Genomic DNA, 27225 nt, shown 5'->3' with positions numbered 1-27225 from the left:
TCATACTGCTTGTAAGATAAACGCTAAGTGCTGTAAAAATCGAGAACCAGTTTTACAAAGAATTGTAACGGTAGCGTTTATGTGTATATTTAGTTTTAGGGCAACCAGGATAATAGTCCGTACCTTATGATAACAAATGTTGTGGTCAGACTTGTTTAAACTTGTTTTCTTTATGCTGTTATCAAGAATTTTGAGAATGATCCAAAAATGGATCAAAAGATTGTCATTTTGGCCAAATAATTAGTCTTTGGATCAGGGCTCGTAAAATTTGAACGGCCCCTAAATCGAGTTTTCGTATTTTTTTTACGGAATAAGGACATCATACTTAGTTAAGTGATAGTTTAGGTTTAGCTACACTATATGTAGTTCTCCTGATATAAGGCGTACAAGGAAATTTCTGACTGACATATATTGGATCCTTTGATCCAAAAATATAACAAGTGAGAAAGCCAAAATTAATGAAAGTAAATTTTTAATTTCTTCAAAATGAGTGGTAAGTATTAAGGAAATACAAAGTTTAAAATGAACAAAAATAGTTTAATTTACTGAAATAACAATAGTGATACGTTTTGATAGTTATTAAAATATTTTAAACCAACTAGAATCACAATACTTAATTGTGTATATGTGTTACAAAATCAAATCCTCTTTAAAATTAATTTTACAAAGGGGAGTTACGCCTTACCCAAACTTTTTGAAAGCTCAATAAGAGGAGTAGATATATCCCTCCTATGTTCAGTGTAGAGACCTGCACGGGCCGGGCTTGGGCGGACCGACTCTGCTATTTCTTTGGGCTGGGCCGGGCTTGGGCGGGCCGACACTGATTTCTCTTCAGGTCGGGCCGGGTTGGGCCCGATCAATTGCAATTCTTTAATAATTATTGACTTTCGTTAAACGATAATTGGAATAAAGCCAAACGTTGAAGAAGTGTGTACATGAAAAATGTTACAAAGAATGCACTAGCTATTTACATTTTGTGTTGCTTAGCGGCTCCACTTTCACTATAGAGGATTGCAGGCATTATGCGGTAAATTGAGCTCTGACCTTGACCTTCACTGAACTCAAAATATAACAAGAAGGGGTGGGAATATTTTGCCTGTTGCTAAACAATATTGCCATCTTCACTTTATGCTAAAAATCAATTAAGTTAGAAAATGAAATGAAATCTTTGAGTTTTACGTCCCACGGTTATGCCGGTTAGGCTAAAAGAGACGGTGAAGATGAGTAATGAATGAAATGGTGGAATGAAGAAAGTAGGAGGAAACGGGAGAACCCCGACAAAACCCACGCACACGGTGTTTGTCCACCACAAAGTTCACTTGGCGGGGGCTGGGAGCGAACCCGGGACCCCAAGCACCAGAGGTGAACGCTTTACCACTGAGCCACCGTGGCCCCTCAATTAAGTTAGACTTTTGTTACAGGAAATGGAGTTTTTGTTCTCTCGATGACAGGCAAAGTTCTAGGAGGCAATGGTACCATTCGGGAGGCAAGCGTCAGGTTGTGAACTAGAGTTTAGAAAATGTTTCTGAGGATTAGGTCAAATTTAGTACTAAATTTTGAGAAAGATTGGGGCTCCAGCTATAAAATTATCGGGCTGGGGTCGGGCCAAAATCTTTTAAAATTTATCGGGCCCGGGCGGGTTTGGGCCAAGAATTTTAAAAAACTTATTGGGCCGGGCCGGGCTCGGGCCGAAAATCTCCAAAACTTTTTGGGCCCGGGCTGGGCCGGGCCTAGCTACGTTCGGGCTGGATTGGGTTTTGGGAACTTATATATAAGAATAAAAATTCAGGTGGTTGCTTAAGCACATAACTAGCAAAAAGAAAAAAAGGGAGGGGAGGCAAAGACAAGATTCAATGATGATCCATGGCCCCTCTTTCGGATCCCTTTGACTGTTGACAGACCTTAAAATCACGCTTAATTACCTATAGCATACCATTTGCTTTGCAGTATGACAACGCTGGTAATTTACGCACAAGTAACTTCTCATAATTGCACTTTCCACCAAATGTTTCCTTCTCTGTTATCCCCCCTCTCCCCACCACGTTTTTCCGCCCTTTGAGTAGTCCAAAAACTTGAGAAGAGCAGGGGTAAACAAAGTGTTTAAAGTGTTTTGGCAGAACTTCGTTCTCATGTGGTGATCAATAGATGGAGGAAATCTTCGTGCTGCCCGTTCGCGTGGTTTGTCTCGAAATGTGATGACACGCAACCACTCGGACAATGGGGATAAAGGAGCTTATTTTTGTTTTCCAAAACAAGGAACTTCTGGGAAGAAAGAGGTAAAATTTTTGTTACAACAATTACGCAGTGTCTTTACCTCTTGCTTCTCAAAGATTCGTAAAAGCTCACATTTATATTTTATATTTTTTTTCTTCCGTATACAAAATGACAATCTTTAGGAAGTGTTCTTGAGAAGATAACAAACTGACTTGTTTAAGAAAAAAATAAGCACAAGCGAGAACAGAATTCCGAATACATAATATTATTATAAATTTACCGCAGTGTTTCATAAACTGTGGTCCGGGTACCCTTGGTTTCTTGATTGAAAGTATAGTTGGAGGCAGAGTCGGCGTTAGGCGCGCACGGGGCCTAGTGCAAATAATGATCGTGGGGCCAGAGTACTGGTAAAAGTTGCCAAGCGCCAATATGCTGCTTCTAAACATGTTCAGAACGCCCTCTCCCTAAGCGCGGGGCCTTGCACGATTGCCCCATTGGCCACCCCCAAGCTACGCTTCTGATTGGAGGTCCTCAAGTCAAACTAAATTTTATTTAAAATTATGAAAAACATTAGTATTTTAATAATGTGCGAAGTTTTTTTTTGTTATTAAGAGGCCTCGTCCGGCGAAATTAAAATACCGCTTATTTTAGAGTAATTGTGTGATATCTTCAAATACATAAAAGGTAATTGAAATGTGGAACAAGAGCACCCTAGACAATATTATTTTTCGTGAGGAACCGTTATCACAAGTCACCTAGTGGCTTTCCGTTTTTAGCCGTTTAGAAACGCGAAAATAAATGGCGATTCTCAGAATGGCTCGAAATCGAAAGCAGATAAGTGAGTCGTGATAACGGTATCTAATGTAAAATGATATTGTCGAGGGCACTCGTGTTCCACATTTCGATTGTCTTTTATCTATTTGAAGATATCACATAATTACTGTAAAATTAACGGAATTTTAATTTCGCCGGGATGAGGCCTCTTAATGATTTTTTTTTTTTTTGGCAATCTTTGTAATTTGTATTACACTAAATTTGTGAGTGTAACAATTTGTACTGTGAACAATCAATATAAGGTAGTCCAAGAACGTGGAAACACAATAATACGTGGTAGAACCCGCAAAATATAACCGAAGTAACAATGCAAGTGGGAAATAGGGAAGGGAAAATGTTTGTTGATACATCATAACAAATTCGCCATCTTGAGTTCTACACAATTGTCTTCAATGGGAACCATGACATGTGATGTATTTTCATAGCAAATTTCCTTAGAAATTGAATGGCACTGTGTATTTTTGCTCTATTGCTAATCATTACGAAGTTATGACCATTTCTTTCTTTGTATCGTTGCTAGTGACTTAGTGGCAGATGATGGCCTTGATGCATGCTGAGCGCATTGAGATCCTGCTTATCTCTGAAAAGCAAATCATCCGGTTGATTGCAGACGATTTTAAGTGACGTCATCCGGGTTAGACTCCATTAGCAAAGCACTGTGTTCAAAGTTCTGAAGATATTCCAAGAAACTTGATTTCTAGGAGATCACTCAAGATTGGTAGATCATGCACGGCAACAGACGAAGCAACAAATATCAGTGTTGGCATCATTTAGCAAAAGTCCCAAGAGAAGCACGCATAGTTTAGCCCGTGCAAGTGGTGTCGGTCGCCCGTGTTGGTTTAGCCCGTGCAAGTGCATCATATTGGTGAGGAACCCTTATAAGGTGCAACTTCAGTAACATTTTACAAAAGATGATGCATATTGTCTTCTGGAATTTGCTCAATGGTCCACAAATACGACAAAACTCCACACTCGTTTCTAACGTATTGTGTACTGATGAGGCAAACTGTTTCGTGTCGGTGCGCTAACGTACAGAATGTGCGGTATTAGTCGGCTGGTAATTCGTGTTGGTTTGATGCACCCACAAGTGTTCAGGCAAGGTAATGGTGTAGTGTGGCGTGCGGAGGACTCGCGTTGAGGGTCCCAAACGGCGCTGGGTTGTCAGCGCATGTTAGACAACGACATTTTTCCACCATTGCTATTGAAGGATGGGTCATTCCCTAAGTTTTTGTAGCACGATGGCGCCCTACTTTATCACGATACTTTTGTCCATGAATATCTTAATCATCAGTTTCCTAATGCGTGAATTACTTGACGAGGTGCTGTGGAATCCCCTTCTCGTTATCCTATCTGACGCCACTGGACTACTATCTGTGGGACCATGTGAAATCTGTTATGTATGCAGTGAAAATTAGGCATATCCAGCGTCTCAAGGAACAAATTGCGGACGAATGTTTCAACATTACAGCCGACACTTTGCGCAAGGTTTTGTGTAACTGGTAACTTAGAATGCTTCTGACAAGGAACCGGAATGGGAAACACATTGAACACGTCCTGTAACAGTGCATGGTCCTTTCTGTATGACTAATCTCTTTTGTTGGTGACAATAAAGGTTAGCATTAGAGCACACTGCCATTCAATTTTTACGAAAATTTGCTAGCAAAATGTTTTATTAAGGTTGGTGTAAAGGGACAAGCTTTGCCGGTAGATGTCCCAGGTTTCGTATCTCTCTTATGTATTCTTTACCTTTCATGAAAATTCACGATTTCTCTTACAAATTTCGACCTAGAGACTTCAAATTTTTACAGAAGAAACTTCATAACCTATTGAAGACAACAATCCGTACCGATTTTTTGTTTAGAATTTTGTACATTGTTAAAATAGTTATATGATTAAAGGTTTGGATATCCATTTCAACAATCAAGCCATTTCAACAATGAAGAAAATTCTCAATAAAAGATCGGCACGGATTTGATGCCTTCGATAGATTATGAAGTTCCTTCTCTAAAAATTAGAAGTCTCTAAGTTGAAATTTATAAGAGAAATCGTGCATTTTTGTGAAAGGTAAAAAAAAAAAAAAAAAATACATGAAAGAGATACGAAGAATGTAGTGACATCTATCGGCAAAAGTTGTCCCTTTAAACCAACTTTAAATGATATAGTTTTCATTTAAGACTATTGTGTAGAATTCAAGAGGGCGGACTTTAGATATATTCTCGTTTTGATGTTTTCTCGAACATTTTCCCTTATTCCCCTCCCACATTCTTATTTTAATAAAAGAAATAAAACACACTTTATTTTGAATTATAATTTCTAACGGTTTCATTTATTTTCGATAGTGTCTGAAGAAGGATATGTTAGATATCCGAAACCATTAGAAATTATAATTTGAAATAAAGTGTGTTTTAAGCTTTGGTTAGTATTTCTTTTGTTAAAATAATCAATTCAAAGCCATGTCTTCTATTCTTATTTTGGTTATATTTTGCTGCATTAACCACTTATTAGGATGTTTTCACACTTTCGGGCCACATCGTATACACGAAAATATTTCCTTACCTTTTTTTTAATGATTTGTTTAGGAGTCAGTCAAAGTAAACATACCAAAGGGGTCCTTGTTTTAGCAGATAAACTCATAATTCTTTTAAAAATATTATTTAGCTATTTTCCGCCCCTGCATGTATAGACAAAGGATACAGATGCCATAAGTATAACTGCAATATCTTTTACAGAAGATCAAGATGCGTAGTGTCAGTGGCGTATTTACGATTTTGTTTCGGGGCTGGCTTTTTTAACTTTCGGGGGGGGGGGGGCTTTGCCTGAAAATGGGAAATTTCTACAAGATATTTCATATACTTTACTATAGTAAGTAAGATTTCGGAGGGAGGCGGGCTTAAGCCCGGAAGCCCCCTCTAAATACGCCACTGCGTAGTGTTATGCGTTACTTACAAGTAGTATGTGTGTGATTTCTAGTAAATGAGAAACATAAATATATACCCCAGACAGCAATTTAAACTTGCTGCAAGTTGCCACAAACTTGCTGTCGCAAGGTCAATTAGCTTGCCGCAAGCTATACTATGCAGGCCAATTAGCTTGCTCCAAGCTTGTGGCAAGCTAGTTAGTTACATCTGGGCAAGGCTTGGGGCAAGCTTGTCTTCACACGTTAAACACAAGTCAAATTATCTCAAACGCAAGCCAATTATAAGCGTATTCTCATCAATGGCAAGCTTTAATAAGCTTATTGCAAGCGAAACACACGCCAAACAAGTTATATGGAAGCTTGCAGTAATCGAATTTAGATAAAACAGTATGAAATCAGCATAATTTAACCGTGTGACTAAATCTATGCTACAATATATTGTCCCCTCAACTTCCCAATTGTTGAAGCAAATGCACAACCGTGAAGACACCCAAGTCTTCGGTCCGCTTTTGCAAAACATTAAAATAAGCATAATTGTTACGTTTTAGTTGTGACAAGCAACGCTTTTTTTTTTAACAAGAGTTTCATTCCCATCCAATGGATGGACGGGCCGTAGAAGGCAACACCTTCTCTGTGGCCAGAGATATTTTCAACTTTTTTGAATTTGATGACATGGAGAATGATTTCAGGCTATAGAGTAATGTGGATTGAAGTAAGGAACTAATAGCAAATCAAGTTGACGAGGATGTGAAAGAGGTGGCTATTGTGTTAAAATGTTTCATGGGTACATGTGCGGAGGTTATGAGCAATATATATGTGGATTTCGGTGGTAGATACGGCGGTCAGGATTATACTGATCTATGGCTTCGGTGCATTCGTATATTGCTAACAGATGATCCAATGGTGGGTAGGCATAGCGTGGTACAGCAGGAACTTGGTCTAACAGCTCATGGACAATGGGATGTGCCAATTGGATTCGTGTCGCTATGTAGCGTTGGCGTAGATGGTAGAGGTGTGGCAAAATGGTTGGAATTTGCGCACGACGATATATTTCAGCAGTGGGAGTATCGAAAGCAAGAGAGTAGGCCAGACGTAAGGCATGTCTTTCGAGAACTTTCAGACGTTCATAGTAAGTTGGTGCTGCTGATAACCAGGCAAGATGTCCATACGTGAGTGCTGGGCGTACGAAGATTTTATATGTTAGCAGTAGAAGTTTTGTATTAAGACCCCACGTGGTGCCTTTAAGGTTTCGTAAAAGGTTCAAACGGCGCCGGATATTAGCTTCCAATTGTTTTAGATGAGGCTTCCAAGTAAGATGTTTGTCGAATATTACTCCCAGATATTTTGGGCTGTTTTGAATTGGGATTGGAGAGTCAAAAAGGGTTAAATGTAGATGTTCCGGATTGCGACTGTTACAGTATTTATTGCGTTTGAGCCCAAAGAGAGTCATTTGAGTCTTAGTTGAATTCAGCTTGAGCTTCCATTTCAGGCACCATGTAACTAGTTTGTCCAAAGCTGGTTGTAGGAGTTGATTAATGCGATCCACAGAAGATCCCAAAGCGATATAAGCGGTATCATCAGCAAATTGTAAGGCATATAGTGGGGGCTGAGGTTGAGGCATGTCGGCTACATAAAGAATATATAATAGGGGAGATAAAACAGATCCTTGGGGAACACCGGCGCGGAGTTGAAAGATGCGTGACTTTGCCCTGTTGATCTGAACGAAAGCCTGGCGCTGATGTAAAAAATTGGCTATTAATCGGACATAGCTGTGAGGAAGTAGACGTTTGAGTTTGTAAATTAACCCCTCATGCCAAACAGTATCAAACGCTCTTTCAATATCAAAGGAGATCAAAACAGATGGTAAACGCTTATTAAAATGGTTGACAAGTAGTGTAGAAAGTTTGAGTAATTGATCAGCAGTGCTATAGAGTGGACGGAATCCAGCTTGAATAATTGGTAGTCTGTTCGTGATTTGTAGATAGTGATGTAGCCGTTTTACCAGAAGGCGTTCTAGTGTCTTGCTAAACACGTTAGTAAGGCTAATGGGTCTGTAAGATGACACAGCAGTTGGATCTTTGCGAGGTTTTAGAAAGACCACAATTTTAGCAAGTTTCCATGTAGTTGGAAAATAGCCTGTAGATAAAATAGTTGTATACAAAGAAGCAAGTAAGACTAGAAACGCCACAGGTGCCTTAAGCAGTTGACGATACGTAATTGAGTCTGCCCCCGGAGCTGTGTTGCGACGGCATTTAAAAACAGCTGTAATATCATCTGATGTTATTGGAGCAGTGAGCTGATTTGTGGGATCAAGATGGTAGTTGAAATCAGGTTGAAACGATGGCTGCACTAGAGAACAAGCGTGTGAGATATGGGTATCTGTAGGACAAGTGAACAAAGGTGTAGTGTGTGGAGTGAAGACTCCCTCAAGATATGTAGCGAAAGCAGTTGCCTTTTCTTCATCCGTCGTTGGTACTTGGTCAGCACATATGATAGGGTATTGTGGGCCCTGTTTCTGAAATGTTAGACGTTTAAAGGTATTCCAGAATTTAGTAGGATTTGTTTCTTGGCACAAAGCATTACAGGAGGCACGCCAGTCTAGTCGTTTGCGGGCTATTATGTAGTTCTGAACCGTTCGTTGGAATTGACGATGGAGAAGAAGAAATCGGCGGTCATGTGTGCGACGAAACTCTGTTAAATACTCGTGTGAGCGCCGGAGAAGATCGAGGGCGCGTGCTGGTAAACGAGGTCTAGATGATTTGGTGGTACATTTAGGAACTGCGTAATCCGTAGCGTGAGACACTATGTCAGTCAGAGTATGTGAGAGTGTTTCAATAGATGCAACTGTTGTGAGAGTAGGTGCAGTAGCCGGCAGATTTTCGGTAATATAAGTGCTGTACTGATCCCACCGAGCTTTGCTAAAGTTATATCTGGGTGTGCGTGGTGATGCAGATGCAGTGGATGTCAGACGTGGAGTTATAGAGAGAAGTATTGGGAGATGATCACTACCTATGGAACCAAGGACATCTATAGTAGTAAGTGGTAACAGATTATTGGAAATGATTGCCACGTCGGGACTAGTGTCGCTTTCCGGACGAGTAGGATGAGGCAGCTGCAGTAAAGAACTATGAGTAGTTTGGAGGAAATCATGAAAGCGTTGTTTCTGAGCTGCTGTACGAGAATGGTAGTTGATGTCTGCTAAGAAGATGTATGTTTTAAAGTTGACATCTAAGTATGTCAGAAAACGATACGGAAGTGGCTGTGTAGATCGAACATAGGTGGTGGCGATGGTAATAGTAGTAGCTGGAAAATAGAGCGTCTGTATGACATGTTCGGGATATTGCCCGGGAGAAGGTGGTATGATATGGCGTCGTGGAATAGAATGCTTAACGGCTATTGCTGCGCCACCACGTGCGATGTTTTGTGGCAGATCAGAGCGTATGAGATGATAACGTGGAAGATAGAAGCGGTCAGATCGTTTTAGAAAGGTTTCATTAAGAAGAATGCTATCTGCATTGTGCTGAGTTGCTAAAGTTTCTAGGAGAACTCGGTTGGTAGGTAATGAACGAATATTGCAGAATAGCAATGTAATAGTCGTCCTTCTCTGACCTTTACTATTCATGATGGGTGTCTGTATGAAAATGGAAGTAGGTTGAGAGTCCGGAATATGTAGCTGCCATGTGGAGCTGGAATATATCGAAGGCGGCTTTGGTTGCATGATTTAGTATAGCCTCACGCTGGAAAGGAAAGGCATTTTGAAGAACGATAGTGATGAACTTCAAAATACTTTCCACAGTAGGTGGTGGTAAGTAAGATGTTTGTGTGGTCGCTGTGGTACTAGTCGGACGTGATGAGACATGAACGCGTAAAGGTACAACAGTCTCGGGCTTATCTGGAAGTGGTTTAGGTTTGCCCTTACACTTGTAGGAGTAAGTTGGATGTTCCCCGTCACAAGTGTTGCATCTGGAGGGTTCGTTGAGCTTAGGACACTCCTTTATTTTATGATCTCCTTTGCAGTGGGAGCAGACGGAAGGATTTGTGCACTTGTTCGTTGGATGTGCATTATAAGTTAGGCAATTTTCACACCGTAGTGAGAGAGGCGGGGGTGTGCGTGAAGGCTCGACCCGATGGTGGCAACGGTAGATGTAGACACCGTTATTTAGAAGATCGTCTACCAGTGCTGGATCATCTGTTAGTAGTCTGACCATATATCTAGGGCCATTAGCATTTTTAATACGGAGAGCTCTAGTAGGTTGAATCCCATCTTGCTTTAGTTCCTCTAGTATGTCTTGTTCGGTATAGGTAGGATCAACTCCACGGATAACGACAGAGAGTAATGGAGTACGCCGAGGCGGAGGTGGTGTTTTGATATGAGGAGTTTTAAGGAGTTGAATTTTCGTGTTAACGCCAAACATTGCTGGTCCCACTTTATAGATGAGGTGCTTATAAAGATCGGGGTTCTTTGTTTTTAAGATGATTCCGTTAGAGGTCTTGTTTAATTGATGGAGGTCCAGTCTAGAACAGTATCGTATTAGTTTTTGGTAAAACTTTTTGATGTCCATGAGCTCAGCAGGAAGATTAGTAAAGAGAATTGTAAAAATGAGAGTAGGAACAATGTCCATAGTAGCTTCTGAAGTAGATGGCGTAGATTGAAGTTGGATGTTGGCTGTACTGGTTCTAGGAGGACTGCGCAAAGCATCAGTGTATCTAAGCTTTTTAGGTGAGAGTGAACGGTCTCTGTTTGGTTCGCGAGTTGGTGAGAGGCTAGAGGTAGATGAGTGAGATGCTGAACGTGCACGCGCCCGTGGGCGGTCTATTGGTGGACCCATAACAGTTGGCGGTAGTTTATGCCTTTCAACTCGACGTTCCGGCGGATCAGAACCCGACATTAGTGAAACTACTTAAGTACTGCCTAGTCAAAAATTGAGTAAGAAGTTGAAGATAAAGCGATAAACAGCACACAATTGATTTCCAGTAGCTCCGCCTCCGAAGAGGAGAGAATAAATCGAAAAGCCAAAGAAATAGCCAAGAGCGTCAACTTAGAATCAATTTCGTTTGTTTACCTCCGTGGAGGCTTATAGCCAATTCGACGGTTGTTTCCTTACCCTGAAAAAGGCAAGTAATCCAACCGTATATGAGAAGATCGCGACTAAAATAAACCAATAGGGATGGAATAACTAAGGGACTTGGTTATTTTTCTCCGCCAGCTACGGATACCCTACTTTTTTTTACCTGGTTAGAGATTCCAGGTGGTCAGTTCGACAAGCAACGCTTTTTTTTTTTTTTTTTTTTTTTTAGAGTGGTGGGTAGTGACAGTACTTTATTTATTGAGTTGGAGGGTGTTGGGCATCAATTTAAGTATAACATTGGTTGATTGCTGAAGAACTTGGAATGAATGGGTATAAAGAAACGGCCACTAGAGGGTTTCGCCCTCTCTCTTGGCCAGGGGTGTGAGAGCATCAATTATTCTTTATTAAACTCATAGCTGGTCAAAGAGCTGTGAAACAATTATTGTTATTATATTATACACTAACAAAAATCAAAAAATAAAGATATTAAACAACAATAACATTAATAATATATGAATAATAACAAAGTAGTAAGGAAAGGTGCACATACAAAAGATAACAAAAGGTGCGGAAAAAACAAACTAATAAATAACGTAGAAAATGCAAAAAAAATGGAAAAATGATTATGAGTGAGGTGCTCGTAACGCCACAACACAACATATAGATGTTAGTACAGACAAATGCAGATTAATCTTCTGTCCTGGGGCGGCTCAGGACTGATGAGAAACATGGGGTAAGCCCAGATTAGTGTTGTAGTGAGACAAGTGCTATGATGGAAAAAGATGTGGAAGATGTTGACGGATGAGTTGGTGACGGAAGAAGGTGGCATGGTGGTGATCTACTGGAAGAGTGCGGATGTATATGGAAATCAAAACTCTGAGTGGTGTATAGCAGTACTTAGATTGAGATTCTTGTTGTAAATCTGTAAATATGGTGTCAAGAAAGATATCCTTACGATCATGGAGACTGGTAGTTATGAACTTTTGACGCAATTGTGCTATGTGTTGAACAAGCGGAGGAAAGGTAATTTTGTCATACAAGTCAGCATTATGATACGGAAGTTTTATCCTAAATGCAAGACGAATGGCATGTCTCTCAAGAATTTCAAGTCTATTGTAAAATTTCGGAGGTGCTGAACACCAGGCTATGTGTCCAAATGTAAGTATACTCCGCATAAATGCTTTGTATGTGTTAAGCAATAATTTGGAATTTAAACCCCAGGTCTGGCCAACCAGACGACGAAGAAGTTGTAAGCGATTCTTTGCTTTGATAACAAGTTTCTGAAGCTGGGGTGTCCATCGCAACTTATTGTCAAAAATGATTCCTAAGTATGTTACTGTTTTAGCTGGTTGAAGAAAGTGATCTCCCACACGTATGTGTAGTAAATTTGGATTTCGTCTAACTTTACTGCGGCATTTAGGAGGTAAAATAACAAGTGTTTGTGTTTTGTCTTCATTAACTGAAAGTCTCCATTTACTACACCAATTCAGAAAGCTAGTAATTGTAGTCTGTAAGTTTGTATTAATCTGCTGTATCGTGTTTCCCAGTGTAAGAAAAGCTGTATCATCAGCATATTGAAAGAGATAAGTGTTCGGCGATGGAGATGGTAAATCGGAAGCATAGAGTATGTATAAAAGAGGAGATAGACTAGAACCTTGCGGTACTCCTGTGTATGGAAAGACTGGATGTGATAATGAGTTGTTTATGCTGACGTAGGCTATTCGGTTGAGTATAAAAGAAAATATGACTCGGAGGTATGTAACAGGAAGACCCAGTTTAAGAAGTTTATAAAATAATCCATAATGCCAAATCCGATCAAAAGCTTTTTCCAGATCCATTAAAACGAGACAGGACGGAAGAGACTTATAATGATTGGTAATAATGGTAGTTAGACGAAGTAGTTGATCATTTATGCTATAATGAGGTCGAAATCCAGTTTGATGGAGAGGTAGAAGTTGTAGATCCATAATGTATGGGTGTAAACGAGATACGAGTATTTTTTCAAAGACTTTACCTAACGTGGAAGTTAACTGGATTGGACGATAGGACTGTACGGAATGCGGGGGTTTGTTGGGTTTCAGAAACATACAGACTTTAGATACCTTCCACTCAAGAGGATAGAAACCAGTTCTAAGCATAAATGTATATATCGATGCTAGAAATATGAAAAAATTGACCGAACATTCCTTAAGTAATCTGTAAGTTATTTGGTCAAAGCCTGGAGCAGTACTACGTTTCCGCTTGATGATAGACTGTATCTCCGCGGAAGTGATTTCACGAGTCAAAGGATTATCCGCTTCTAAAGTATGCTGGATGGAAGGTTGAAGTAATTGTGCAATTGCCTCTTCAGAAACTCTAGGGCTGAATTGATGTGTGCAAGGCGGAGGTGTAAATACTGACTGAAGATGTGTGGCTAAAGCGTCTGCTTTATCTTGATCTGTATCTAGAGATTGATTATCCTGTATGAGAGGATAAGATGAACTAACTGTTTGTCCAGTTAGAAGATGAAATTTTTTCCAGTATTTCGTGGGATGGGACTCTGTATTCAATTTATTGCATGCTTTGCTCCAGGTAAGCCGTTTATGAGCAACAATATAGTTATGAACTGTCCTTTGCCATCGTCTTGCTTGAGTCAAATACTCTGGATTCCGTGTTTCTTCGTATTTTCGAAAGTAAGTGCGAGACATTTTGACGAGAGTCAAGTACTGCGGAGGTAGCATAGGTTGGTATGTTTTGCCTCGATATGTAGGTATGTTTTTGTTGGCGCTACTGGTGATAGCTGTGCTAATGCTATCGACGGTATTATTAAGGTCGGTCTCTGATGTCGGTGATACAAAGGAGGCAAGAGCAACATCTATATCAGTACGAAACTGATCCCAGTTCGCCTTGTCGTATAACATGATGGTTCTCATAGTTGATTCAGATACTTGAAGTCTCTGATGGTTGATAACGACTTTCACCGGAAGATGGTCGCTGCCGATACAATCTAGTACATGTATATTACATTTATCGACCATAGAGGCAGTGCTAATAACAACATCGGGTGTAGTCTGACTGCTTGGTCGCGTATGTTTGGGCAATTGATGGACATGCCCATTTAAATTAAGAGTTATATGATCGAAAAACTCAGCTTTATCACGGGCAGAGCGACTGTGAATATTAACGTCGGCTAGTATGACAAGATGTTTAAAGTGGTGAAACAAATAGGTGAAGAAGGCAAGAGGAATGATATGACCTGGTCGAACGTATATTGTAGCTACTGTTAACATAAGGTGAGGAAGATAAACTGTTGTCACTAGGTGTTCCGGTAATTGTATATGCTGCGGAACAGAGTTGCATCTATAAGTAAGTTTATTACGAACTCCAATTGAAGCGCCACCTTGGGCTCGTGCGTTATTGTCTGCATAATCGCAGCGAAGAAATTGATATCGAGGAAATCTGACATAAGTAGCAGGTTTGAGTGCAGTCTCATTTAGTACAAATAAATCGATATTTTCCTCAAGCAGTATTCGGTGTTGCGCTAAAGAACGAATGTTCAGAAAAAGAAGTGTCAGAGCCATATTCATACACAAAATTACGGACTTAAACTGCACGACAAGCAACGCGCCGTTGCTTCGTACAAATATCTAGAATGTTCCTATATTAGCCGCGAGTACTTGAAATTTCTACCTTTTTGTATAAAAACGCAGAAAAATGTTTATACTTTAAACACAGCCTTCAGATAAAGTTTATACTGTAAGTTAAACTTGAAGTTTATATTAAAATATCTCCAACAGTTCTGTATTCTTTCGCGAAATAAGTAGGCTCAAACCTACTGCCATCTATGTTCACATTTATGCTTTATACATAAATACTACAATTCGTTATGCCTCATGGTTAAAGAAATATGAGGAAATAAAGAGCGACATTATAGGTACGTGGGACTAGAGTACTAGAGTACTAGACGGCACAATTAAAAAAAATAATTAAGTTTGTCCTTTATAAAAGCTGAATGCTAACAAGACGCTAACAACGCGAACACTAACTTGTCGCCGAAAGTTAAGAGGTCAGCGTCACGTGGTTTTTGAGAACAACTGAAAATCGAACGCGCGCTGGCTTTTTTCTTCAATCTAAAGAAAAGCGTCTCGCAAGTGAAGCGTGGGTTGCCCGTACTACAGCTTGCGCTAAGCAGAAATAAACTTTTGTGTATAAGCCAAAACGAAATAAAATCAAATAAAAGCGGCAGGCAAGCTTGCGGCAAGCAAACATGCTGTTTGGGACAATTTGCTAGTTAACAGTGTACACTGACCAGCTAAAGCATAATGGTCACCGGTTACTTTTGAACGAAGTCGTTGGGCTGATGGAAGAGATACGGGACACAGTAGAACCGTTCGGCAGAAGGTGATAGGGATGTTATTCGATCAGTCCCAGTGATGCTTGTGCCGGCGATATAATTATCAAAGTTTGATTAGGACCTGATAATGATGGCAGACGGCTGGGAACGAACATTTCAGAAACAGCGCAACTTGTCAGATGTGTCGGACTCGGAACTATCGTGATTAGTGTCTTCCAAAGATGAGGAAAGGATGGTTTCGGTGCATGGTGGACTTCTTGAAACAATTATGCTTCGCCACCCAGTAGGAGGTGGAAACAACAGTGACTGACTTATTTGCCTCTAAGAACAAGACGTGGTACCCAGCGCAGTAACTTAGTTTTTCTCGGGGGGGGGGCAAGCACTAATACGTGTATTTGGGCCTCCTAGAAAAGTTGTTTTTCTAATTCTTGGGCTCTCTCTTCCCATCTTTCTCTTACTCTTTATGGGCCTCCCGCACGGCAAGGTCTGCGGGACCCTTGGACCCGTTTCATACAAGACAAATTAATAAAGGGGACAATATTGACGAATTTCAAAACCATACGAATAAATATTATTTGTAGGGCCCCTAAAAGTTGACATTTTTTACTGAAATGTGCCCAAGACTCATTTTTGTTTTATTTACCTTTTGTGTTGTTTTGTTTATGTATTGTAGTGAACCTGTTAGACGCTTCATTTATAATTTCATGTTCGTATCGTATATGGAGTAAGAAAATTGTCTTAAAATGGGCCCCCCTTGAACAGCGGGAGCTTCCCTTGGGGGCAGTTGTCCCTCCTGCTTCACCACAAGTTACGGCCCTGGTGGCATCTATTTGGAATTGATGGCAGGAAGATGGCTGCAGTCAATGTAACACGAGGGGCAATGTTAACCTAATTTCATTACACTCTAAAAAATACATGTACACTCACGTCCAAAATGATTTTCGCATGTTCATAAATATGCTGTTGTAAGAATATGATTTGATAACGAATTCGCCTGGTATTTCTTATAATGTTAGTATGTGTATAATCGGCAAAGACATGGATGTGGCAAATTTCATGTCAAAAGAGCAGTAAATAAGAACAAAAAAAAAAAAAAAAAAAAAAACTAAAATAAAACTTTCGTGTCCATTTAGCAACATTTTGTTTTACTCATTCTAATTTTCGTAATTATAATTCTTTTCTTATGAAATTTACCACAAATGCACATTTCCCGATTATACACATATTATCAGTGTTAAAACTATCCTGCAAAATCATTATCAAATTATATTCTTACAAGATGACAGTTATAGATATGCGACAATCATTTTGGGCATGGGTTTACATCGTATATCAGAATATCGCAAGAGTTATGAGTAAAGCTTGAAAACTGAGTAAACTTTTTTCCTTAGCTTGTATCTAATCTTTTTTTTTTTTTTTTTTTTTTTTTTACAAATGTGGCTTTCCTCAAAGAGCCACCGCTGGCTTTATAAGTATTAATAAAAACAGTAAAATATTACATTAGGCTTACCTTCAAGAAAGGTGGGTATGAAGGGAAGAGGACGGGAACCTGAACCGAACAAAAATCAGAAAATGTTTAGTAACAGTGAGGGAAGAAGTCGTGTGCTATTATTCATTCTTGTACGGAATTTCCACTGCTATCATTTGTATGAAGATGTGCTTATCCGCGTGTTCTATTGTCCTGGATTCTTGGAGACTGTGATTTGCCGAGAAAAATCATAACAATATCACCAGTTTAGCTGTTCTTCTCCTTAAAAAAAGGAAAAAAGTCCCCTCTGCGGACACGAAAGCATTCACACTCCGAATGTCTGCCTCGTGTATTCGTCCAGCATTAGAGTCCCCTTTTAGTGCTATTGTCATAACGTTTTTTGCACACTTCAAAATCCCTTCCTACAAGTTCTCGGTTGAAATATCTCTCTCAGGGAGACATCGTGGTTCCCCTCTAAAACCCTTTGGAAAAAACGAAATAAAAGCCACAATGGATAGGACAGGATTTTATCCGTGAACAAAATTCCAAAGCCCGCCCTTTCAAAATGCAAGCAAGAAAGGCGGGAAACACTTTTTTTTATGTAGTTTTTTAAAGGTTAGACCTTTCGCCACGACAGGAAGCTGGAGTCAGGGGAGTGAATTTCATAAGACACAATTCAGCTGTGTATTTGTGCGTTCGAGTGTTGAAGAAAGAAAGTTAAAAAAAAAAAAGTATGCTATTTCTTATACCTTCTCTTAATACATACTACCCCTGTCAGTATCCTTTCTTGACCGCACAATGTTCTGATCTTTTATTTTTTATTTTCTTTTCCTAAGATTGAAAAGAAGACGGATTAAAAAAATGCAATTCAATATCCAGGTATACGTTAGTATGTTTCCGCTACGTTGAACAACACATTCCAGGGCATCCAGCTGCTTTTATATATATACACACACATATATAGTATTAGTAGTATAGACAAAACCTGTGATACCAGCATTTGTTGGTGGATTTCAGAAACGAGAGAAAAGCTACAGCTATGGACAAAAATAGGATACTTTTTTATATATAAGCTTTATATATTAATATCAATTTTCTTTTGTTGAGCATTGCACACATTAATTAGTCAGACTAAAAAGGACAATGGACAGTGACGTAACTAGGGTAGTTGTCGCCCGGGGCAAAAAACTCGCATTAGCGTCTCCCCCTCTTCCTTTGACCATCCAAACCAAAATGCTCCCCGACTACACCTTATATTGGCATCACACAGTAATTTCCCTATTCGATTTTTTTTTTTTTTTTTTTTTGTCAAGTGGTAAAGCTTGATTTGAAAATTGCAGAACATATTTAAAGTCTAGTACAAGATAAAACATCAAACTAATTAGTATTTCACTGACAAATAGTCTGAAAGTAACATGCTTGACATATTCTTATAGTCTTATCATAATAACTGCAAATCACATTGTTTTTGGAATTATATCGGGATCAGGCACATAGCCAGCATTTCGTGAAGGGGGGGGGGGTCCGTGACATGAAATACTGTGGTCATCACAAAAGGGGCTCGATTTCTCTAAACTTTTTACTGGAACATACATTGGTTCGTTTAGCCAGGATTTCGTAACAAGGGGGAGGGGGGGGGGTGACATGAAATTCTGAAGGCCCAGGAGCTCGATCAATCTAAACTACTTTACTATCAACATATATTGGTTTGTTAGGACAATAAAATGAAGATATGTTGGCAAGTATTTTAATAACAAACTATGAAGTAATTTCGAGCAAAATTATAAAAAAAAAGTATTGAAAAAGATTTTGCAATATTTGCGTCCTCCTGTTTATTCAAATATAACAATTCTCCTTTTGTTATGACCTCAATTATAAAAAGTGCATACTGAATACTGTCTTGTAAACTATCTTCTAATATAAATAAAATAAAGAGTTTGTGTGTTTGTCTGTCTGTCTGTCTGACTGTGTGCGGCATGGGGACCAGACGAGTGGACCGAGAGTTATCAAATTTTGGTCAGGGGTACCTTGGCCCAGGCCCTAGATCAAGACGAAGCGTTTTTTCTTTCAAAATTCGAAACAGTGGGGTCTCAGGGGGCGTTTACCGAAACCGGCTTGGGAACCAGACAAATTGACCGAGAGTTACTAAATTTTAGTCACGAATACCTTGGTCCAGGCTCCAGACCAGAGTTAAACGTTTTTGTCGAAATTCGAACCAGGGGGTCTCAGGGGGGCGTTTACCGGGACATGTAAAAGTAGTAGAAAATGACCGATATTTATTTATTTATTTATTTAACAATCACCAGATACAGCTCAGAGGCCATTTTACATTGAATATCCAACAACATTAACAATGGAAAGGATTTGGGAAAATATCGGCCAGGGCCTGTTTAGTAGGTGCCATCCCGGCATTTGCCTGGTAGGACTGAGGGAAACCCTGGAAAACCTCAGTCAGGATGGTAGGCAGCGGGATTCGAAGCCACGACCTCCCGAATGCGAAGACAACGATCTACCACTTGGGCTATTAGTTTCGAATTCATATTTTCGCGGTCGCTGAAATCAATGGTGAAACTCCAGTCGCATTAACTTCCAAAATTCAGGCTATTCGGCTCCGGGCCGGGGATCACCGGAGGGGGGGAGGTGAAATACCAAGACATATAAAAGTAATCCAAAATAACCGATATTAGTGTCAAATCCATAGTTTTCGCAGTCGCTGAAATCAATGGTGACACTTCCATTAGCGATGACTTGCAAGTATGCGGGCCGGGAGTCAGCAGGGGGTGGATACCGAGACATGCAAAAAAATAGCCCAAAATGACCGATATTAGTATCAAATCCATAGTTTTCGCTGTCGCTGAGATCAATGGTGATACTCCCACAGGCGTTGACTTCCAAATACAGCCCCTGTGCGAAGCATGTGTATATTCAACTATTTTTACAATATATGCGTTCCTTTCTCTGTTGAATCAAATGCTAACATAACTTTCTTTCAACATATTTTTTTTTTTCTTTTATTATTCCGTCAACTAATGTCGGTTCCAAATGACAGGTTAAAGGAGCAACAGAAAATTGTCCTTGAAATAACATGTTTGATACTGCAAGGATGCGATGACGAAAAGTTATGATTAAAAATGACCACGCTGTTACACAATGGCACTTATGCTTTCGAAAGCTTGAAATCTCCCTGAGTAGTAGCAGGAATTCTAAGAATTCCATAACTTTTCTTGAAATTTCAAATTCCCTGACTCTTCCAGAATACCTCGCTTACCTCTCCACCATATTGCAAGTAATACAAATCTAGTCATAAGAAAGAGTAAGCAAAAGGTTACTGTAGTTTTCTTTTAAATTTTTAACGCTGATCCTTCTTTTTGTCATTTCATTTTGTTTTATCCTTCCTTAATTTTTTCATTTCTGGTCTCGAAGGAGGGGGGGGGTCCGGACCCCCCGGACCCCGCCTTCCCTTGGCTACGTGCCTGTCGGGATGCGTATAAGTGTAGAATGAATCAACAGTCTGTTGCTTTAGAACAGAGTATTTAATTATGATAAATAGTCAAGCTGTTGTCTCGAGTGTTATACCCGGACCTTTTTCAAATCTCTTAAATCGATGTAACTTAATTGAAAACACAAAATGCTGGAACTAAAATTTAACTTTGCGGCCTCTTTTGGCAGCAAAGTTTTAGATTAAGTTCACAAACGATAGTTTTGAAGGTACGTACTTATACTCTATGGATATGATCTTAAGGTTGTGAGTCGTTGTTGTAATGTTAAGTTTCTAAGGTGATTTTTTTAAATGATCTTTAGTTTGCTAAAACATTTTTCCTTGCCTCATAGTGAAAATAAATATTTGCCGTTTTGCGTCCCCCAATCTGGGGCCCGGGAAACAAGCCCCATTTGGTCCACCTCCTTTTTACGTCACTGACAACGGGAATAAACGTTGTAGCTGGTGTCGTCTGATAGAGCTCTTTATAGCTTACTCAGAGTCACTCTCGGGGCCGCGGTGGCTCAGTGGTAGAGCGTCCACCTCTGGTGCTTGGGGTCCCGGGTTCGATCCCAGCCCCCGCCAAATGAACTTTGTGGTGGACAAACACGTTGTGCGTGGGTTTTCTCGGGGTTCTCCCGTTTCCTCCCACTTTCTTCATTCCACCATTCCATTCATTACTCATCATCACCGTCTCCTTTAGCCTAACCGGCATAACCGTGGGACGTAAAACTTAAAGATTTCATTTCATTTTTTCAGAGCTACTCTCAGTTTCACTCGTTCTATAATGTAACTGGGGGACCAGTCAGAACCCAGACTATAATAGGTACATCATGAGTTTACGAAAATCATTTAAATTTCAAGTCCGTTTCCGCACTTCGTTAACGGGAACTAGAGATACTGTATCTAATGTATCAAAAACTTTCCAATTAAGAATAAAAAGCAACGCATATTATAAACTTTCAAAAATATATAAATAATACTTCAATTATTATTTTCGTCACTCAAAAAGAACTAGTTTAGGGGGATAATCCTTCCGGCCTCAGACTAGGTTCGCCACTGGCGTCAACTATTTGATAATATACCGCAAAGATTGCGACGTGGTTTGTGGTTCATTCAAAATTCAAGTTTAGAAAAAGCAATTAGTTTTTTGTTAATGAATGTTTAGGGTTTCCTAGTATGAATTTGTTATCCCATTGTCGACATTTGTCGACGTGACGTTTCGCAACCTCTGGAGGTGAAATAAAAATCGGGGTAAACGGTACAACTTTTTTCCAGTGTCAGCTAGTATCACTGCCTACGATAAGGTCAGCGACATATCGCTCCGTGTCACATGGTGTGTATTTGTCAGAGATATCAACAATAGAAGCAAACATTCCGAAAAAAAATAATTTGGGCAGAAATGGGTAAGTATATTCATCTTGATTTAGTGTCAGGTTAAAGGATAATTGACATATTTTTGTTTAAAGAAGAATAGGGCTTGGATGTATTTAAATATTACTGGATTACTGGTGGTGTTAATAAAGAAGAGAGCACGACAATGATTTAAAAAAATACATCTGCACATATGCAAATGCATATTTTGAAGAGTAGTCATATTGTAGGAGAATTGATATACTTCTGATTACTATACGAGGGCAATTCGAAAGAAAAAAATTCGTTTGCGCATGTGCAAGAAATGGCCGGGAGGAGTGGCGTCAGTATTGTGAACAGCGTTGCCAGATCTAGCATAATTTGCATGTCTTTAGCATCTAACATTTTGTTTTTTAGCATCCTGCCCAAATCTAGCATAATTTCAACAAGTTTATCAAAAAGCCGTAAAACCTGGAGATGAGAAGGAAGTTGGTCGCGGGAAGGAAAAGAACGGAAGAAATGTATCCTCTCCTATTGATTCATACAGTCGGTAAACCATACAGGCAGTCTCATTTTCCGAAGTAAGTTAGAAACGGCTTTGGGCCTTTTTTTTTTTTGTGACTCCACCCAGGGTTTTCTAATTCTTTAACTGCAAGGCATGGGCGGAGATATGGGGGAATTCTTCCCCCTAACTTTTTGACAACTTCACCATCTTTATTTCTGACTTCATGACCATCTTTATTCCTGAAATGAAAGGTCCGAGACCGACCAAAAATTTGTCCCCCAGCAGACAATTCCGAACTCCGCTTATGCTGCGAGGTAATTTTCTTTCAAAATATGTAAAACAAACACTTTGCATTCATTTATACGATATATACGCCATTGAATCTGGCAACGACTGCACTAGTTTAGTTGAGTTAAAGCTTTGGTGCGTGAAGTATTGAGTTCTATCCACGCATTCTTGCGCTCTGCGTATTTTAAGTTACCTTATCATATCTTAACTTCGTTTTTTTCCTCTTTTAAAACTCCTGAATTAATAATTATGGGAATCTAGAATAATTTGACCGAATCTAGCATAATTTCGATCAGGTTTTGGAATAATTCCGAGCTGTGAATCTGGCAACGCTGATTGTGAAGCTATGTGCAGTAGTTCAGTAGACAGTGAGGAGTAGAAGAAGAAGGTTGTGTTGCAGTTCACTTGTCCGCTATAACAATTGCAAATGAACACTCAAATAGAAAAAAAAAAAATGAAGTGCGTGCAGTCACAATTTTTTGAATGTGAAAAAAACTTTCGGAAGCTGCGATTTATCGCGGAGTCTGTGGTGTTTACGAACCAAACGTGATGTATGAAACTGTCGAACATGAATGGCGCTGCATATTTAAAGATGGACCAACTGACGTGCACGATGTGGCAACAAGTGGGCGCCCATCTGTTGTCACACCATAGCCCAGATTTGGCGCCGAACGACTATCCCCATTCAAATTGAGGCACATGAAACAGTGGCTTGCGTAGCACCGCTTTGACAATGACAATGTGCTTCACAATGCTATTAGCGGGTGCCTTCATTCCCAAGGCGGGAGATTTTTTGGCAGGAGAAAGGTTTAACGTTGTTAAACATCATGACAAATGCCTCGATTTGTATAGTGGATATGCTGAAAAGTAATGTGGTTTTATACTTTTCTAATGTGTATAATAAAAGTTATATGTCTATGAGTGTATATCATTGTTAATTAAACGGAGTTTTTTTCGACTTGCCCTCGTATTTAAAGTTACGAATCATTGTAATAGTTTAGTGTGTGTGTTAGACCTCTTATTAAAGTATCTTTCCTACTCTCTGCAATAGTCGTTTCTAATGTTAGAGGAAGCCCCTCCCTGCTGCGCTGGACTAGTGGTTAGCACGTGTAAATGTCCCGGGCTCGATTCTTTGTAGAGGAGCACAAAAACATTAATTTCACAATCATTCACTTTTATTCATCCGTTTCCTTTGGCCTAAAATACATAATACTGAGAGATTAAAATAATAATAATAATAAGAAGAAAAATATTTAACTTCTAACATTAGAAAATGACACTATCTATCAACTTATTAAGTTAATTTTAATACATTTTTGAACAATTCAAAGAATTAGTCGTCTGGAAACTCAAAATACACCACTCTACGAGTCGTTCCAATCTGCTAAGAAAACTTCTGTGATTTTTGTCTCAAGCGCAACTGGGAAAAATTTTAAAAAGAAATTGGATAATTTTTAGCTGAGACCAGCCCGCAACCAGCCACAGAGTTTTTTGGGGGGAGCATGAATATGTTAGGGGGGCCAAGTCTTTAAAAATTCTCTTACAAATAGCTAAATTGTGTTTTTTTGGATTAATAATAGCATTTTGTGTTAAGGTCTAGAGGGGCCACGAAAAGTTTAGGGGGGCCAGGTCCCCTAGCCTCCCTCCGGTTGCGGGCCTGGCTGAGACCTAGAATTAGAAAAGATCGAGATAATCAGCAGTATCTTTCATGGGATCAGTAAAACTTTTTATCAGATGAATATTTGAACTTTCTATGCCATTGTATTAACATTGTCCAATCACGTTATTTAATGTTGAAGGATTATGTTTTTGTCTATGTACGTAACACGCAACAAACAAAGTCTGAGATCAGAAATACTTAAAAAAAAGTGGGTCACTGTGACTCAGAGGTGCGTGGGGCCCCCTAGTTCTATCCACGGCTAAATAAGTTTGTGGTGGACAACTTTGTGCCCGTGGATTTTCTCGGGGTACTCCCGTTTCCTCCCACTTTTTCATTCTACTAACTCTTCCATCATCATTCACTTGTTTCAATCCTCGTCTCCCTTAGCCCAGTAAGACATAATCATGGTACGTTAAACTCAAAGATTTCATTTCATTTTCAGAAATCCTAAAAGAAATTAAAGTAAAACAATAGCTACTTTCTAGTAGTGCACTGTGGAAATGTATTATGCACATCTTAAACATTGTAAAAATTGGTGTTGAAATAATAAGCCTTCCGTAAGTTCATATTATCTTATTTATAGTGCATATTTGCTAACATTTTAATATTTATTTGCATGCATATATTCAGGTTCTTGCAGTGCATATAAACAGACTTGTGGTTCTTGAATTGACGTGTAATGATTATCGTTAAGAATAAGAGTATTATCTAGACCTGTTAATGTGAGGTCGATTGAGCGTCATGCTGGGTTAACGGTGTGAACATGATGTTGAAATCATGACTTGAGCGTGAGGTGAGTAAGTGTGATGTCGAAAATATTTGTGAGTGTGAGGTTGTCAGTATAAGATCGAGTGAGCGTAATGTTAGTTTGGCGTGAGCGTGATGTTGAAATGATGACATAAGTGTGAGATCGAGTGAGAGTGACGTCGAAATGATTTTGTGAGTGTAAGGCCAGTTAGCGTGATGTCGAAATGATGTGAGTGTGAGGTCAAATGAGAATGATGTCGAAATGATGTCAGTGTGAGATCGAATGAGCGTGATGCTGAAATGATGGCGTAAGTGTGAGATCGCATGGGCGTGATGCTGGGTTAACGGTGTAAGCATCATGTTCAAATGATGAAGTGAGCATTGTACCGAAAGGATTTTGTGAGTGTGAGGTCGAAGTGATATCATGAGCATGAGTTTGAGTGAAATTAGTTCAAACTGGGCACCTTTGTTTGAGAGAAGGTCCTATGGGGCAAAAAGAATGCTTCATTCGATGCGTATCCTCCGTTCTTTTTTTTTTTTAAATCTCATATTTGTTTCATCTTTTTTGTCTAACCATTTTGTATATATAAGCTAGACGTTTCACCTGAAACATTCAATACTGTATACATGATCCTAGGTTTGGCAAAGAAAACGATACGAACTTTAATTTGGGAAAAAGAAGGTTAGTCGATTCGTAAAGAGAAACGAAATTATTACTAATATTTATATTTTCTTTTTAAAAAGTACATACTAAAGTCAAAAACAAAAGAAAGAAAAGATCTTATAACTTATATTTTTAAAACTTTTTTTAACTTAGAAAAAATATAAAAGGAAATGTCAGCAGAATAAAATAATTTTTGAGAACATTTTGTGCCAAATCATGTTTTAAACTTCTCTTCTCCTCCTCGTCTTTCCCCTCTGCCTCTTTCATTTCTTTCAAGTTTGTTTTAAAATTCATTCTTTTAATTTTAGGATTTTCTCTCTTTCTACGAGAGAGAGAGAGAGAGAGAAAGTAGTCAAAGAAAGTTATACTTTTATCGGTTTAGAATTAAATTTTATATTTCATTATCTAAACGTTGCATACTTTTTCAGGAGCACCATACTCCACAGTTAAAGAAAGGAAAGAAACAAATAATATGTAAGTAAGAAGGAGAAAACTAATTAAAAGTAGAAAGAAATATTATGACGTAATAACTAAGAACAGTAGGAAGGGTGCAGTCAATAAATTACAAGAAGAGCCTCAGGGTCTAAAATTCTTTAAGTTTGCATCCACCAATGTTATAACTTTTCTGAAGATCTAAAAAGAAGTAGTTATATACATACAGTATGTGTGTAAAAAGTAGACTTCTAAACTAGTACACTGAATTTTTACTTCCACTAACATACAAGATGGGTCATAAGTCGCTTGAAACAATTATTCAGTTCTCAATTGATTAGAGTAGCACTTATTCAGTTCACAATTGACTAGAGCAACAATAACTGATTGATGTAAGTCACTTGACCCTAGTAGTAATTCAGTTCACAATTGACTACAGTAGCAGTAGCTGATGGACGAAAATCGCTTGACAGCAAGGATGTTATAAAATAGAGGATCTGCTCATATGTATCTTCATCCTATTAAATCAATGAAGCCAAAAAGCAAACGAGGATCGGCACGTCTGATTGGCTACTCTCGTTCCCGCCATCGTCTGATTGGCTACTTTCGTTTCCGCCATGATTGTTGGCTCAAAACATTGCCATCTTATCGAGCGGAATGAGCACAGTAGGAGTGGGGAAACTATGACGTATGGCTTCAAGATTTTGTTGTAAAGGCAGATCCTCTATTTTATAACATCCTTGCTAGACAGTAATACTTATTCAGTTCTCAATTGACTAGAGTAGCAGTAGCTGTTGATTGACATAAATCGCTTGACAGTAATACTTATTCAGTTCTCAATTGACTGGAGTAGCGTAGCTGATTAACTAAGTGTAGCTTGATACTACCAGTTGTTCAGTTCTCAGTTGACTAGAGTAGCAGTAGCTGATTGACTAAGTAGTTTGACACTAGCAGTTATTTAGTTCTCAATTGACTAGAGTATCAGTAGCTGATTGACTAAGTAGCTTGATACTAGCAGTTATTTAGTTCTCAATTGACTAGAGTATCAGTAGCTGATTGACTAAGTAGCTAGATACTAGCAGTTATTCAGTTTTCAATTGACTAAAGTATCAGTAGCTGATTGACTAAGTAGCTTGATACTAGCAGTTATTTAGTTCTCAATTGACTAGAGTATCAGTAGCTGATTGACTAAGTAGTTTGACATTAGCAGTTATTCGGTTCTGAATTGAGTAGAGTATCAGTAACTGACTGACATAAGTCACT

The 27225-nt window shown here is 39.1% G+C and overlaps 2 protein-coding genes across 2 annotated transcripts in view; both read right to left on the bottom strand.

Moving 5' to 3' along the window:
- The window catches only part of LOC145670521 (uncharacterized), a 1332296-nt gene that overhangs the window by 968530 nt on the left and 336541 nt on the right, over positions 1-27225 (bottom strand). The gene's annotated exons all lie outside the window — the stretch shown is intronic.
- On the bottom strand, positions 11455-14594 carry LOC145670205 (uncharacterized). The gene is made up of 2 exons (XM_081738582.1): positions 13217-14594; positions 11455-11462 (listed from the first exon to the last, which is right to left on the bottom strand). The coding sequence occupies exons 1-2, from the start codon at positions 14592-14594 to the stop codon at positions 11455-11457; spliced, it is 1386 nt and encodes a 461-aa protein (XP_081594708.1).

The sequence above is a fragment of the Thermobia domestica genome, chromosome 14 (genome assembly GCF_964235325.1).
Source record: "Thermobia domestica chromosome 14, izTheDome1.hap1.1, whole genome shotgun sequence".
Lineage (NCBI taxonomy): Eukaryota > Metazoa > Arthropoda > Insecta > Zygentoma > Lepismatidae > Thermobia > Thermobia domestica.
Note: the sequence above shows the minus strand (reverse complement) of the source record. Positions and strands in the feature narration are given on the sequence as shown.